The sequence below is a fragment of the Stegostoma tigrinum genome, chromosome 31, assembly GCF_030684315.1.
Source record: "Stegostoma tigrinum isolate sSteTig4 chromosome 31, sSteTig4.hap1, whole genome shotgun sequence".
Taxonomy (NCBI): Eukaryota; Metazoa; Chordata; class Chondrichthyes; order Orectolobiformes; family Stegostomatidae; genus Stegostoma; species Stegostoma tigrinum.
In genome coordinates, this window is record NC_081384.1 from 10,194,348 (window position 1) to 10,210,469 (window position 16,122).

The 16,122-nt window shown below is 41.0% G+C and overlaps 1 protein-coding gene across 1 annotated transcript in view; it reads left to right on the forward strand.

The window, feature by feature from the left end:
• The first annotated feature begins 443 nt into the window (after positions 1-443).
• tbx21 (T-box transcription factor 21) overlaps positions 444-16,122 on the forward strand; it is a 45,424-nt gene continuing 29,745 nt past the window's right edge. The window contains exon 1 of the mRNA XM_048561002.2: positions 444-1,149. Within this exon, the coding sequence (XP_048416959.1) occupies positions 620-1,149 (530 nt within the window). The 5' untranslated portion in view covers positions 444-619. The remainder of the gene's footprint in view (positions 1,150-16,122) is intronic.

Here is a 16,122-nt window from a genome sequence, read left to right on the forward strand (position 1 = left end):
ATCTTGAACCCCCGCCTTCTTGTCCCCATAACTTTATAACGCAGCCCTTACATCACCCCCCCCCCTTTTTAAGTGAAAACACAGTCCCTAGAAAAGGCAGTAGATGTTGGACGCAGTTCCCCTTCTTCCCGCTCCGCTGTTACTGCGAATATTGCTGTCTGATATATTAATTGAAAGGTTCATTTATAAATTCAGTGTCTACCCCCACCACCAACCAACCCCAACACACCTCCCCCCCACAACATCCTCTCTCTCTCTCTCTCTCCGCTCCTGAGCTTCTCTCACCCCCTCACCCCCATCCTCCTCCTGGGCTCAGGGGAGGGAGTGTTTGGACAAATCAGAGTTCACTATGCAAATACACACCATGAACCAATGAGATGCAGGCTGGTGTTGCCTATTAATAAGAACGGAGCCAATCGGAGTAGAAAGGCCCTGAGGCTACAGACTGTAATATTTAACGACAGCTGGTACCTGGGAGGCTGGTAGACCAGAGATTTAGCACCAGAATGGACATTATTACATTTTAGCAGCAGCCGCCAAGTTTGACCACTATCTGGGTCCTTGTTTAAAACGAAAGTTTACATTTTTTTTTCTTTAATTCTCTCTCTCTGGACAGTCCATGGGAGGATCGACTCCAAACTCCGGCTCCAGTTTCCCCATCAGCATGTTGAACCAGCCAGAGTCCAGCGAGAACTTCAGCAAAGATCCCGAGAGGAATACCAAACCCATGCAAGATTTCCCGGAGCTGAGATATGGGATGCAGGACCGGTTCTACCTCGCGGCTGACCAGTGCCAGAGCAGCCCGGAGTCTGTCCCTCTCCCGTACCCGAGCCAGCACATCTCGGCGGCTGGCATCTCCGTGGGCAATGCCAGCAGATACCTGAGCCCAACATTACCCAACTGCCCTTACCCTGCCACCAGACCGCAGGTCCCCGGAGCGCCGAGCTACTCAGCCCCCGGACCCGAGGTCTATTCAGCGGGAACCGACTCCTTCTCGGCCCCGTACCCTCACTCCTTTCAGCGGACATCCATCTACAGCGTCCCGGGCTTGCAAGCAGCCGGTAAAGTGCAGATTCTCCTCTGCAATTACCAGCTTTGGGCTAAATTTCATAAACACCAGACCGAGATGATCATCACCAAGCAGGGCAGGTGAGTCCTTTAGATGTGAGTTGCTGTTTTTCACTCAACAATGTTGGAAAAAGCAGTGCTGAGTTAGCGAGTCAGAATTCGAAGCGAACTGGTCGAATCCAAACTGTTGGCTTCAGGCGGCAGCACATCAAATCTCGTCCATTTCGTGCAGATTTCACGCTTAAAAAGGGGGAGCACGTCAGGCCAAACCTGAACCACCCTCACTGATATCTCTCTCTCTCTCTCTCTCTCTCTCTCTCAGTCTCTGTCTCCCTCATTCCGAACGCTTGCTTCATTTCATGCCTGAGGTTAACTTCTTCAGACCAAACCTCTGGGTTTCAGGATTACACTGTACGCATGTGGTTTGCAAACTCGAAACGCAGTCTCTCTCTTTTTCTCGCTTGCATATTCAAGATTATAAATTCTGCAACAGATAATAAAACCAACAAATAAAATGGAAGACTTGCTCGCTGGGACCTGTCACCTCCTCCCTCACAGAAACCGGGGTGGGGGGGGGGAGGTGGGCACGCATTGTTTGATTGTTTCCCAAGTCGTTTTATTTTGACGAGCAAATACCGTTTCACTGTCTTTCCTCACTTCCCCATTATTCATAAACTGGGTTCCTTTCAGACGATATCTTTGCCCCATTCACAGATCAGCACGCCCTGTCAATTTCGTGAAGCCCGCGAGAATGGCACTTTCACTCCGGACTGTCCAGCTGTCGGGACATCTCCGGGGAAGGTGAACTCAGGTTGATCCTTTGGGGCAGAACTGACCCTCCCTGGGCTCTCCACACTTGCGCGCACAGCTCATGACTTTTCGACAACAGACCCCTGAGCGTCAGGAGTTTGGCGATGAACTTCCAGGCGGTCTGGGCTCACACGTTTTCCGATTCAGGCTGTTTTGCTTTTGGTGAAGTCAAATAGATTTCAGCAGCAGAGAAATTCCATCGGGACTCTTCAAAAACGGCAGCCCAATCCCTAGGTTAGAAATGGCTAGATGAGACTTTTAGCTAAGAGAGTATTTCACATTTGACATCTAATCTAACCCAGGCTGCGGGGATGTTCCGTGAGATTACAATTTAGCTTCTTGGCCACAGAACAGTGTAACTCTTAAGAATTCAGAAATTTTTAAAACATTCAAACAGCGTTTGAAGTCGCCACCGTCCCTCATAACCCCCAATCCCAGTATTTGCTAACAAAGTGTTTTCTCTGGCTTTTGCCAGTGACGGAAAGGATTAATAAAAACCAAAAGAACTGCGATGCTGTAAATCAGAAACAAAAGCAAAATTGCTGGAAAAGCTCAGCAGGTCTGGCAGCGTCTGTGGAGGAGAAAACAGAGTTAGCGTTCCGGGTCCGGTGACCCTTCCTCAGTTCTAACCCGAAACGTTAAGGCGGAAAGGGTTAATGGCTGGGGAGCGGGAATGGATATATCAAGTTTTAAGATGCGCCCCTTTTCTGTCTCTCCCTGCGGTTGAAATCCACTGAATGATGAGCTCAGAAGATAGACCTGCTCCCTTCGAATTTGAAACACGTTTTTAATGTAAAAACCAAACCGCCCGACGGCGCAGGTGGCTTCTCATTCTGTTTCCTAACGCGATCGGCTTTGATAAAGTGCAGCTTGAATCTAGCTGAGGAGCCGACCTGAAGTCGCACCTGTCACTCAGTTTTTCAGAAACACCCAATTTCCTGTAATCGAGGATGACTCCTTTTAAAGACACAATTTTCAAGTACTGTCCAGAGGAGTCTACTCTTCATGGACTGGGGATGTTCAAAGCTTGTGTAACATTCTCTCAAACCGGGGACAGGTCAAATGGCGCTGTCAATCTCTTGTTTATTTCAGCAACTTGCCTTGATGACTGACTCGGTTTGAGGTTTATACATTTTAATTTGCTCCTTAATCACCCTGAACCTGCTGCTGCTCCTGTGTGTGTGTGTGTGGGTCAGTGTGTGTGTTTGTGTGTGGGTTTGTGTGTGTGTGTTTGTGCGTGCGTGTGGGTAGGTTTGTGTGTGTGTGTTTTTGTGTGTGAGGTTGTGTGTGTGTATGCACATGTTCCTGTACCACAGCCAATCTGTTAGTGTATGCGGTCCGCATAGAGGTTTGAGATTCACTGCTCCACTTCGTTGACACTATTAAACTATTTAACCCATTATGCACTGGACAAAAAATAATTAGGACCATATATCCCTTTTGTTTTTCTTTCTAAGATGTGACAGTTTATGGAAATTTCAAATTCAGGGCGGACTCTGATTATCTTCTTTACCTTTTGCAATCCCAACGATCTGCACAGTACATTGTTAATGGTACCATAAACTAGGATAGATCTATAAGATCATAAAAATAATGCTAACTATATACAAATGCAAATTTACCACACCATTAGTGATTCATTTTCTATCAAACCTCTTTCCCGTTCTGCTTCCCCATCCCTTGATATGTATGCGACTTCCTGCAAACATCTTGAATCAATTCGCCCTGCAAGGGAGGCTGCCTGGACCTAGCACATTGTAACAAGGGAAGGAGATAGATCTCTGTCCACCTCTCGCTTGACAAGCCCACATTACATTCCGAACAATGAGTTGGATTCAGCAGAAGTAGAAGCTCCTCATCCTAACTGGAGGAGTGTCACAATATTTTTAGCTGTTGTGTTTCTCGGCTGGTTTACTCCCATCAGCAAAGCCCAAGGTCTTAGACCCTATTAGCCTGTCTCAGGTCAGTACCTAATCAACTAGAGACCTAGTCCTAGTATGGAATTTGCATGCATTTTTTTTACCAGAAACTAACTGTAAAATTCGACACCAGTATCCTATATCCAATTTTTTTTCGGAGAAGGGCAAAGGTACATTAAAATAAATATTGCTGCGTCTTTAAGAATTCAGATACCAACGCAAATAGGAAAGAACTAGCATTGGTATAACACTCCTCACGCCCTCAGAGCGTCAGCAGAAATGCTTTGCAAGCCCAGGAAGTCCTGTTAAAGTGTGGTAACCGGTGTCATAGGAAATGGGAGCTGAGATCGTTGCAAAAAGAGACAATCATCACAGTTCTGCTCTTTACACAGAGAAAAGAGCACGTCCCTTTTTTTGGAGGGGGTTGGGTTGGGCTTGAATTCGGAATGTGCAGAATGCATAATGTAAAGATTTCAAAGATACCCAACGACATGCTCTTTCTTCAATTCAATTTCAGGGTTTTTTTACAGTTTAATTAACTTGCTGGTTTTTTTAGAATTACAGTCAATTTATGAATCTCAGTTTGAGAGAAAGTGTGCATACATGTGAGTACTTCCGAGTCACTGCATTCGAAGTGAGCACTGTCGTTTATGATGAGGTATTCACTTCTTTCATTTTCTTACATATTTTTTCTTGTAGAATTGACGAGGTCGATTCTGGCGATCTTAATAGCCGAACCAAACGCAAAGAAATTAACAACAAAAAGTACCGCCCTCCCCCTATGTAATTCTGTGCAAAGGTTACACTTAGTAACAACAATTTAAACAGTTTGGGCTTTTCTGCGATATATACATTTTCAGTTCTCGAAAGTTATTTTCTCGACATAATATTTTCTCTCCCTTCTAGATTTTCTGCACTGTACTTTTTTTGTTTCTGCCTCCCCCTCGTCCGCCCCCCCCCCCCATTTTCATTCCATCCCCCCTTTTTGTCTGCGTGGTTTATTCTCTGTTTGAAGGTTATATCTATCCCTATGGCCCACTGTGCCACCGTTTTATATGTATCTGTATTTATATGCTCATATCTGCACATTCTTCCCTTACAAAATTTGTTTCCTCCCCCTCTCTTTCTGGCTCACTACTTCTCCCCTGTTTCCTTTATGTTTTTTTTCTGCCGTGCGTTTTTTTCGTCACGAGTACGATTCTGGCCAACATCTCCCGCACCCGACTCTATTTGACTCTGTGTTGCCCTCCTCCTTAAATTCACCTGCTTGTGCTAAGTTATACAATCCTGGAAGTTCTTGAAGAGCCAGTCTGTGTTTTTAAGATAGTTTCAGCAGGTTCTATTGGCCTTGTGTATTTGTACCTAACCTGCGTAGTCGCTTTTATCTCCATTTTACGGAAATGAATATTAAAAACCACAAGTCAAACTTTGTTTGCATCTTCTTCCCAGTGTTAGAGACTTTTCCGTGCGTAGCACCGTTTTCTAGAGTCTGGCTCTTTGCGGTGACCCATTGACAATAGTACCTCCGGCTGGCGAAAGGACGGGGCCTGAATTTTGGAGAGGCAGCGGGCAGGGCCCCCAGTCAGAGAAGGCATCGAATAATATCTAAAAAGCGACTCCCCTCTCCCCCTTGCACTGTCTTCGTCAGAATAGTTCAATGTGAAATGAGTAACCAGGAGGTGATTCATCAAACTGAAATCTTTTTTTTAAATGTGTAGGAGTTTATTTTAATTCTCTCCTCTTCAAAGAAATGGCCTTCCTTTCTTTCGCCCACTTCATTCATACCCAGGCTAAAGGAAAAAAATACTATTGTACACAGCATTCTATTTCAAAATAAGTCACTCACTACCCTCAAGTGAGATTTCTTCTTTAAAAAAATCATTATTTTCAGGGGATTGCACCCTAGTGCAATTTTGCAAACTTTTAAAAAAAATTTCGAACCTGCAGTGTCTGGTCTTAGTGGATTCAAAACAATTTTTAAAATGGGTCTGGTTCTTGGTTCCTATTTTGATGCCCTTAATGTTGCCTAAAGCCATCGGAACTGATGGAATTATTGTTTATTTCAGCACCAACCCTTAGTACATTGGGCTATACATCTTTCCTTCACGTCTAATAAAGCCTGACAATTTTTAATCAACCTGCGTTGGCATTAGATGCATGGCCAAGACCATCCTATCCTGATGTAGTACCTGAACCTAAGATCTTTTAGCTCAGAGAGAGGGACAATGCCATTATACCAGAAGAGCTCTAATTAATTTAGTATAAACCAACCATTTAAAGTCTAACCTGCTAACTTAGACGTCGATAAATTATTTTATTGCTCCACTGAGAATGTGATGCACTTATACCAAAATACTAAATGAAGGTTGCAATAAAAAACAGAGAAGCTGAACAGGTCTGGCAAACTTGAAATGTTAACTCCATTTCTGTCTCCACAGATGCTGCCAGACCTGTTGAGTTCTCCAGCACCTTGTGTTTATAAATCAGATTTCCAGTATCCCGAGTGTTTTGTTTTTATTTCACTGAAGGCACTTTTGAATGCCTAATGCCATACACCTGGAAACCAATCTTACACTATGTCACTGGAAACTTAACAAATTAAAACTCCATCCATTCAATTATTTTATGTTAACTAGGAAATCCATCCTTCTCCCTGTAACTAGTAGTTAAGCCACAGGCTTGTAAAGAGTCAACCATTGGCAGTAATCTTTGTAAATGAACTTGAAACTATCCTGTATGTTTCATAGATTACTAATTTCTAGTGTTCATATCACTTCAGTGCCTAATGGTAATATTTTAAAGCATTACAAATTCCTCAGCAAACATAGCAAGCCAAATTTTCTATTATAGATAGCCGGCTCTGAAATATCTTTCCATCCTACCTATCCTAGTGAGTGTTGATCCAAACAGCCACAGCCTTCCCTTGAGCAATACAGATATGGCTGGTTATCAATGCTGTTTCTTGAACTTTGCTGTGCACAAAATCGAAATGAGATTCACCAATTTAACAACAGCAATGAAAGCTAAATAAACTAGATGTATGTGAAAGACTTTGGAATGTTTCTGAACAACATCATAGGCCACTGTGTAAATACCAAATACTTTTCAGCCATATCAAAATTAATTGTCAATTAGGATTGCATAGATTTACAGTACAGAAACTGAACATTCAACCCTGAAGATCTATTTCTTAGATGAGTTTCCTTCTATTTTTTTTTAATTTCATGCTTAGAATGGTCTCTTTTTTCCCTTTGATGCCCAGTATTGAAATGGTTCAATTGGAGCTGGCTATCTCCCAGCAAGGTATCCAAACGGCCAACCTTAATACATCATGTCTAGACAGTGGATGTTAACAGGTCCTCAGCCAACAGTCACACATGCACTTTCCAGGTGGGGTCACTGGATGGTGATCAGGAGCTTTGGCCAATTATATTTTTCCCATCCCTATATGAAAGGTACTGAGGTCATGTGTGGCATTACAACCCTTCAGATGATCTGAACAAAGATCAGTAATTAAACCTGAGACAAAGTTTGATGGGCCTTAGATTATAAAACTCATGCAGGAAGGATTGGAATGATAAATTGCAACAATGACTCGGAGACTTAGCAGACTGTATGATCAAATGCGATGGCCCATTATTAAGATCCAGAATGTGTCACTTTTGTATTATCCCATAGGATTCCCTGCAACCTGCATATATATTTTTCAGTAAATAATAGCTGGTGTATGCAAGTTTTTCTTAACTCTGCCCACTTTAACAGTGCAAAATGCAGTAAAACATTTGCCCATAATGCCTTCGGTTTATGTTTAGAGAAATATTTTGTATTACATTAAACCAAAGTGAATTACACTGGTAGGACTGCATCGAAGTAAAAATCTTAGAGTAACAACAGAATCTTTCAGAAAAGCAATCTTTCTGTAGTCTTTCTTGGCTACAGGATGTCCACAAGTAGGCTACCTTGAATTCAAGAGCAGTCATTGTTTCAATTGGAATATGGCTCTCGTAGATAGCAATGTAGCAATCATCAAATAATCTTTCTTTTGTGATATTGGTTGAGGCATTGATCAGGAAACCAGGAAGACCTCTCATTCTGTTCGTTAATTTGACATAAGTACAGAGTAAAACTGTGAGTTTTTAAAAAATTGCATGTATCACCATTTCTGAATGAGTGGAAAATACATTGTGTTTCCAGAACTAGTTTGCCTGCAGGTTACTTGTATACAATCTTAATTTACAGTTAATCTATGAACTTTAAACCAGCATTGTCTTCCACAATTAGAAGGTATTTCCTACCCTACTGTTGATCTATCATGGCCTAGATATGTGCAGCATTCAGGGAAACAATCTTTTGAATCTTTGATAAATTCATTATATTAAAATATTTTGAAGGGGTAGCTAACTATCAGGCCAGCCTATTTAAATATTTCTAAAGTATCATTGAGGTCTTTATATGTTACTTACTTGATGTTACTGAAGGTTTACAGCAAGTTTATCATCATAACCTCTTGGTCTCTCTAATGTTCAAGTATGTTACAGACATTGAGCAGCTTTAATTATTTATCTCTCAATTAATTATACTTTTCATATGAGACTGTTGTACTATCTGGTTTTTTGATAGACCTGTTATTTAGTGTGCTTGATATGGCCATGTGTGTTCCTGCATGTTGAATATACGTAAGGAGTTGTTTACAGTAATTTCTAGATAAGTGCCTACTTAATTTGATCAGAACCTATGTCCCAATATAGCTTAAACAGAACAGATGAATGCAGTGGGAGATTTTGTAATCAAATTAAGTACATTGACAGGAAATACTTAGCATTCAAATAGAACACCTAATAGGGGATTATAACATATCAAACAGTTTTCAATTTCTAAATGTTTAAGCTATCTTTTAGCTGTGTTTGGCTATCATTTGTTTTGTTCTTTCATTTTGATTTCCAGGATGTAGCATTCTCCTCCCCACCCCTGTTTAGCTCTGCTTACCAGGGCTAGACTCTATGTGTTTGTGAATGAGCGTATGTGAATGAGATCATATGCTACTGCGTTTTCCTGAAGTACTGTCTGTTGTTTATTTTTCAGTGCTCGGTGTTAAGAGTTTATCTCCTTTGGCCTGTGCACAGTTCTTGCCAGCTCCGTAGTAGCACGTGTTAGTGTTGTTCTGGGAGTAGCTGAACTCTGCGTTACCCCAGTGCTGTCAGGAGACATGTTTATAAACCTGTTCAATGAGCCAGGGCATTGTCGGCCCTGCAGCTAGATGAGACTTAGCTTCTTAGAAGCAACATTTCCTCCAACCGCATTAAATATGAAATAAAGCCCACTTAGGAGGGCAGGATTTCAAATGGCAATGTCCAAATATTGTATCTCTCAACATCTGGTAATGGTGCTTCTTAAGAACCACAATTTTCACAGTAATTCACAAGAGTCTAGGCAGGAGCAGTGTTCTATATTTATTCACACGGTGTAGAAAAATTGATATGTGCGCTTGTATAATGGAAGGGAATTTCTAAATGTAAATGAGTTCTGCAATCTAATCTGCGTAATTTTACTAATTGTTTTGTAGTTTACCCCAAAGCCAATTAGTGTAACCAACATTAGCAAATATTCCTTATCTGAGCAATACTAGAACAGTTCACAATCTTCAAGAGCATGTTATACAGTCTGTAAAGCTGCATTTCATCAGTTGGCTTTAGAGAATGCCCAGGAGTTAAGCTGCCACCCAGAAACATAACTTCTAAATCTGACCACGTGCCTCAAGCCAAACCTTCTTATGTTAAGTCTGTGAATGATAAATACATTGTACATTGTTGGCCAACGAATATTCCCTTTTTTTATAGAAGGTGCTAATCTGTTGTCCACACTCTCCAAGAATTATGTTCAAATGGTCATTCTTCATGTAGGGTCCTGAATGTCAATTATGCATCAACTAATTGACCGGGACCAGGAAGTGGGGGAATTAAAGATGAGCCTCATCCTTACTTCCCAATTAATTTCCACTGTGTCACAGGAATTAGTGTTGGGGCCTCACTCTTTATAATTTAAAGTGACTTGGGTGGAGGAACAGAAGGTCTTGTTGCTAAATTGACTGATGACTCAAAGATGGGTTGGAAAGTAAGTGGTAAAGAGTCTACAAAAAGGTGTAGAATCGTAGAACCTGTATAATACAGAAGGAGGTCATTTGGACTATCAAGTCCACACCAACCCTCCTAAGAGCATTCCACCTACACCCCTACTGTGTCCTCACATTTACCAGGGCTAATCCACCCAGCCTACACATCCCTGAGTATCACAGACCATCCATCTAACCTGCACACCTTTGGACTGTGGGAGGAAACCCATGCAGACATGAGGAGAACGTGCAAACTCCACACAGACAGTCGCCCAAGGATGGAATCAAATCAAGGTCCCTGGTGCTGTGAGGCAGGAGTGCTAACCACTGGGCTACTGTGCTGGTTAAATGAATGAGCAGAGATGTGGCAAGTAGAGTACAATACGGGAAAATGTGAATTTGTCCATTTTGACGAAGAAAAACAAAGCACATTATCTGAATGGTGAGAAAATGCAGAGCTCTGAGATGCAAAGCAACCTGGGTGTCCTTGCCCTTGAACTGCAAAAATTAATTTGCAGACACATCAGGTAATTAGGAAAGCTGATAGAATGTAATCATTTATTGTGTTAATGTAATATGCCTGGACTTTCAGGAGTCATTTGATAGGCGATACATAAAAGGTTAATTCACAAGGTTAGATCATATGGGATATGGGGTAATTTATTATCTGGGATAGGTGACTGGCGGATGGACAGAATGCAGAGAGTCAGGATAAATGGGTTTCTTTCTGGATGGCAAGGAATAACAAGTGGGGTGCCACAGGGTCCGGTCCTTGGACCCCAGCTATTTACAATCTACACTAATTACTCGGCTAGAAGGTTCTATAACCAAATTTGCGGACAACTCAAAAATAAATGGGACAGTAGATTGCAATGAGGAAATAAGATCCTTACAAATGGATATAGATAGGTTAGGAGAGTGGGCCAAAATGTGACAGATGGAGTTTAACATGGATAAGTGTGAGGTTTGCATTTTAGTCGGAAAATTGGGAAGGCGATCTATAATCTAAATGGGGAGGACTTCAGGCTGCTCCAGTGCAGAGGGAGCTGTGTGTCCTAGTTCATGAGTCACAGAAAATGAACAAGCAGGTACAGCAGGTAACAAAGGAAGTGAATGGAATGTTGGCTTTTATGGCTAAAGGAATGGCATATAAAGTAAGGAAGTATTGTTGCAACCATGCAAAGCATTGGTGAGACTGCACCTAGAATACTGTGCACAGTTTTGGTCCCCTTACTTGAGGAAAGATGTGGTGGAATTGGGGGCAGTCCAGAGGAGGTTCACTAGATTGATCCCAGAGATAAGGCGTTTGTCATATAAAGAGAGATCAAACAGTTTAGGTTTATACTCTCTGTAGTTTAGAAGAATGAGGGGAGATCAAATCGAGGTCTTCAAGAAGATTAAAGATATAGATAAAATAGACATGGAGCAGATGCTTCCTCTTGTGGGGCATTCTTGGATGAGGGGTCATAGTCTTAAGATAAGGGGTAGCAAATTTAAAACAGAATTGAGGAGTCACTACTTCTCCCAAAGTGTTGTGAATCTGTGGAATTCGCAATCCCAAAGTGCAGTGGATTCTAGGACAGTGAGTAAATTTAAGGAAGAGTTAGACTGATTTTTAATTGTAATGGTTGAAAGGTTATGGGGAGAAGGCAAGAAAATGGGTGAGGAGCAGATCAGCCATGATTGAATGGCAGAGTAGACTTTAATGGGCCGAATGGCCCTATTCTGCCCCTATGTCTTGTGAACTTATGAACTCATGAACAAAAGTAGTGAAGTTATTCTTCACTTATGCAGGGTTTTGACGAGATTTCATCTGGAGTACTGCGTACACAGTTGATCACCTTATTTAAGGAAGGTTGTAAATGCATTGGAAGCAATACAGAAAAAAATTACTAATCTAATACCTGGAATGGGTAAGTTGCCTTATGATGAAAGGTTTGACACACTAGGTTTATATCTGCTGGATCTTAGAAAAGTAATAGAACATACAATATCCTGACTTGACTGGGTGAATGGGAGAATCTAGAAATAAGGAATCTAGTGAATTCCACAGATACACAATACTTTGGGAGAAGTAGTGACTCCTCAATTCTGTTTTAAATTTGCTACCCCTTATCTTAAGACTATGACCCCTCATCCTAGAATGCCCCACAAGAGAAAGCATCTGCTCCATGTTTTATCTGTACCTTTAATTATCTTGAAGACCTCAATTTGATCTCCCCTCATTCTTCTAAATTCCAGACAGTATAGGCTTAAACTGTTTAAAAAATAAAACAGCCCCATTTAAAATAATTGAGACAAAAGGCTTTCTTACAAATGGCCTTGAGTCTTTGGAACTCTCTTCCAGAAATTGGAGTGGAAACAGAGTCCTTGAATATTTTTAAGGCAGAAGGGAATAAAATTTTAGTAAGGATAGTGTGAAAGATTATCAGGAGTAGGTGGGAATACCAGATTTGAGGGAACAATTAGATTAAGGATGATCTTAATAAAAAAGCAGTATGGGCTCGAGGGGCTGAATGGCCTATTCCTGCTCCTCATCTGTATGTTCATAAACACAGCAAAACTAATGTAACCCAATGTTACTGACTTGTCCAGATTAAGGGTATTGGGGCCAATATCCACCAAACCTTCCAGAGCATCAGAACAAAGGTAAAAGTTATATCAAATCCACTCTGCCCCTGCTGCACACTATCAATCCAGCCAACAGAGCTAAAGGCCACCTTAGTCCTAAATGACACAGCAGCATTAAGGTACAAATAATAACCCTTGACTTGCTGAAAAATGCAATGTTTACAAATGGATCGAATGGTAAGTGTGCCATCCAGGATGGTAGGGAGCCAAGAAAGACCCATTTTCAATTCCAATCTGAATTGAGTTGACTGATTGCAGGTAAATGTCAACATGAGTGCTTCATCTGGCTTTGACCTAAGATTAAGGAGGTTAATAGTCCACCAGGTTTTCCACCCCTGAATAATCTCTGGTGACCATACCACTGTCCATCCCAAACATGATGTGAAAGTTAAGATTGGATCTGTCCAGTCTTATAGAACATAGAATAATACAGCACAGAACAGGCCCTTCAGCCCTCGATGTTGCACCGACCTGTGAACTAATCTAAGCCCCTCCCCCTACACTATCCCATCATTATCCATGTGCTTGTCCAAGGACTGTTTAAATGCCCCTAGTGTGGCTGAGTTAACTACATCGGCAGGCAGGGCGTTCCATGCCCTTACCACTCTCTGAGTAAAGAACCTGCCTCTGACATCTGTCTTGAATCTATCACCCCTCAATTTTTAGCTATGCCCCCGTGTACAAGCTGAAGTCATCATCCTCATAGCCTTCATTGGCTATCCACTAACAAATAGTTGAAATAGAAGGAGAAATAGTAAGGTTTGCGGTGTTGGAAGAGAGCAGGACAGACCAGTATCATAATACAGTACTGTACTAACCATGTTAACCAGGCCATCCAACCTCAAAACTTCTTATTCCTCCATGCCTGTATTTACACACAGCTCTTTTCAAAACTGCAGACGTCAGCAAATCTACCAAAATCCTAAATACAGATAAGAGATTGAACAACGACTTGCATATTCTGCAAACAAAACTTATAAGTAAGAAGGTGTTACAACGCGAAAAAATTGTCCTGCTAAAGCACTAGGCAGTTAGCATATTTGTACCTAATGGTTGTAGAAAATGCTTCATTATATCAGGACATTTCTTAATTCACTTTGTTTGGGTTATATCATCGTTAAAATAACAAACAAAGGAATATTACACAAATAGTCAAATGCAAATTTCACAAATAGTAATTTCTGTGACACAGATTTCCTACACCAGTCTCAACTAACAAAACTGTTGGGTTCTGAAAAAATGCCATTGATGTGAAATGTCACCCTATGGTAGTTCAAAATTATCACTGATTGTTTGAAACTATCACCATTTCAAAATCCTTCCATAAACTAATCGGTCCCTATCTCTATAAACTGTGCCAACCTGATTAAATCTCTGCACTCCCCCAATTCTGATCTCTTGGTGCATCCCTGATTTTAATCACTTCACCAGTTTCAACCGTGCCTTTAGTCGACTAGTTCCTAAGCTCTGGAATTCCAACACTAAACCACTCCACCCCTCGACATCTCTCCTTACCTTTATGATGCTACTTAAAACCAACCATTTAATTAAACTTTGGTTTCCTGTCTTAGTATCAGAAGCTCAGTATCAGATCTTTTATCATGGTCTTTGTATCAGTTCACTACATAACTGTACAAATACATGTTGTTGTTGCTCCCCCACTTCATACATTGCCTTAAAGGACGATTATGGTACAAGAGTTTTATTCGTATCATTATAGTTTCAGAATTACTTGTAGATTTTTCCAAAAAGTACATCATTCATACATTTGTATGAATACATTATACAGCATTTCAATTTCAATCTTACAGAATTTGCAATAAAATTTAATTTTTACAGGTATTCAAGACACAACAGTATTCATATAAACCTAACTTTCACTCTTGTGATTAATGGAATGACTGTCCAATAATCCAACCCCCAATCAATGTGATAGCACTTTCAGATTTACTTCACAGGCAAAAAAAGTGTGCTTAGATAGTTCTGCAGATTCTAGTTTGGTATGGGAAAAGTTGACCAGTTGTTCTATAGTTGAACCATTAAAACACACAGGATTCATGAGGGGCTTGGCAGGCTAAATGCTAAGAGGATGTTTCCCCTCATGGGAGAGTCTAGGAGAAGACCACACTGTGGTCTATTTTAAAATTGAGATAAGGAGGAATTTCTTCTCTCAGATGATCAAAGATGAATCTTTGGAACACCGTTCCATAGAGCCCTTGTGTATATTTAAAGCTAAGATAGATTCTCGATCAATAGGGGAGTCAAGGGTTGTGGGGAATGGGCAGGAAAGCGGAATGGAAGTGTGTCAGATCAGCCATGATCCTAATGATAACTAAGTAGGCTTATTGGGCCAAATGGCCTGTTTCCACACTGTTGGGATTCTATGAAGAAATAGGCCATTTGGCCCAATAAGTCCACACTGCCCCTGCAAAAAGCATCCCACCCAGACCCAACCCCCTACCCTTCCCCCTGTAATTCCCATGTCTAATCCACCTAATTTACACAGCCCTGGATACAATAGGCAAATTAGCATGGTAACTCCACCTAACCTGCTTATCTTTGGACCGGAGCACCTGGAGGAAGCCCACACAGAAGGGGGAGAATTTGCAAACTCCACACAGGCAGCTGCCCGAGGATGGAATCGAACCTAGGTCCCTGGTACTGTGAGGTAGCAGTGCTAACCACTGAACCACTGTGCCACCATGCCAGCCTTGTGGCCTTATGGTTTAATAGTGGATGGTTCTTTGCACAGTGCTAACAGAGATAACTATTTTGTGACCTCTTTTGCTTAACATCTTCCTAAATGATCTGGTGCTCGAAGTCACAGTTGCAAGGGCTAGACATTTGGATGGTACACATTGAATAAAGCTGGTCAACTGAAATATCCAGTAGGATATGCTGTAAGATTTGAATGTACTAGAGAATTATGGGGACCGCATAGATTAGATTTAGTATAGAGAAATTTAAACTGCTTCACAAAAACACACAAGGGACTGTCATTTAAGTTGAAAGAAAATATAGTGTATGGAAAGTGAATACAGAACTGCCTGTCCTGATAGATAATGAATTGAAACTACTGCAACAATGCTCGCTTGCACTGAGTAAAGAAAATCCTGTTTTTGGGAAAATTTTAAAGATCAACACACACGGTGTAACGAAAATAGTGAAATAATCCTGACACATTCCATATCATTGATACAACTAAACTTTAACCTTTAGAATAATTGACGGTTTTGCCACCCTTAATAATAGTGATTAATCACTAAGATTAGTTAAAAGCTCAGTTATTTCATTTAACTACTGGAAAATAAACTAGACAGACGATGACAACTTTTTGTGTATCAATTCCTATATTACTAACTGCAATTGCTTATGTATGAGGTTGTACTACACAATGTTACAATTAATGGCTAATAAGTCAGAGCATTTGTCCAGAAAATAAAGTTTTTGAGAACATAATGTTTAATTACCTGCAATTTAATGGAGTTAAAAGAAATTCCAGTTGGAAAGTAACATGTATGGCAAGTGTTGAATTCATGAATCTGTGTAGAGAGTTGTGCGCCTGTATTCTTTATCAACAGAATT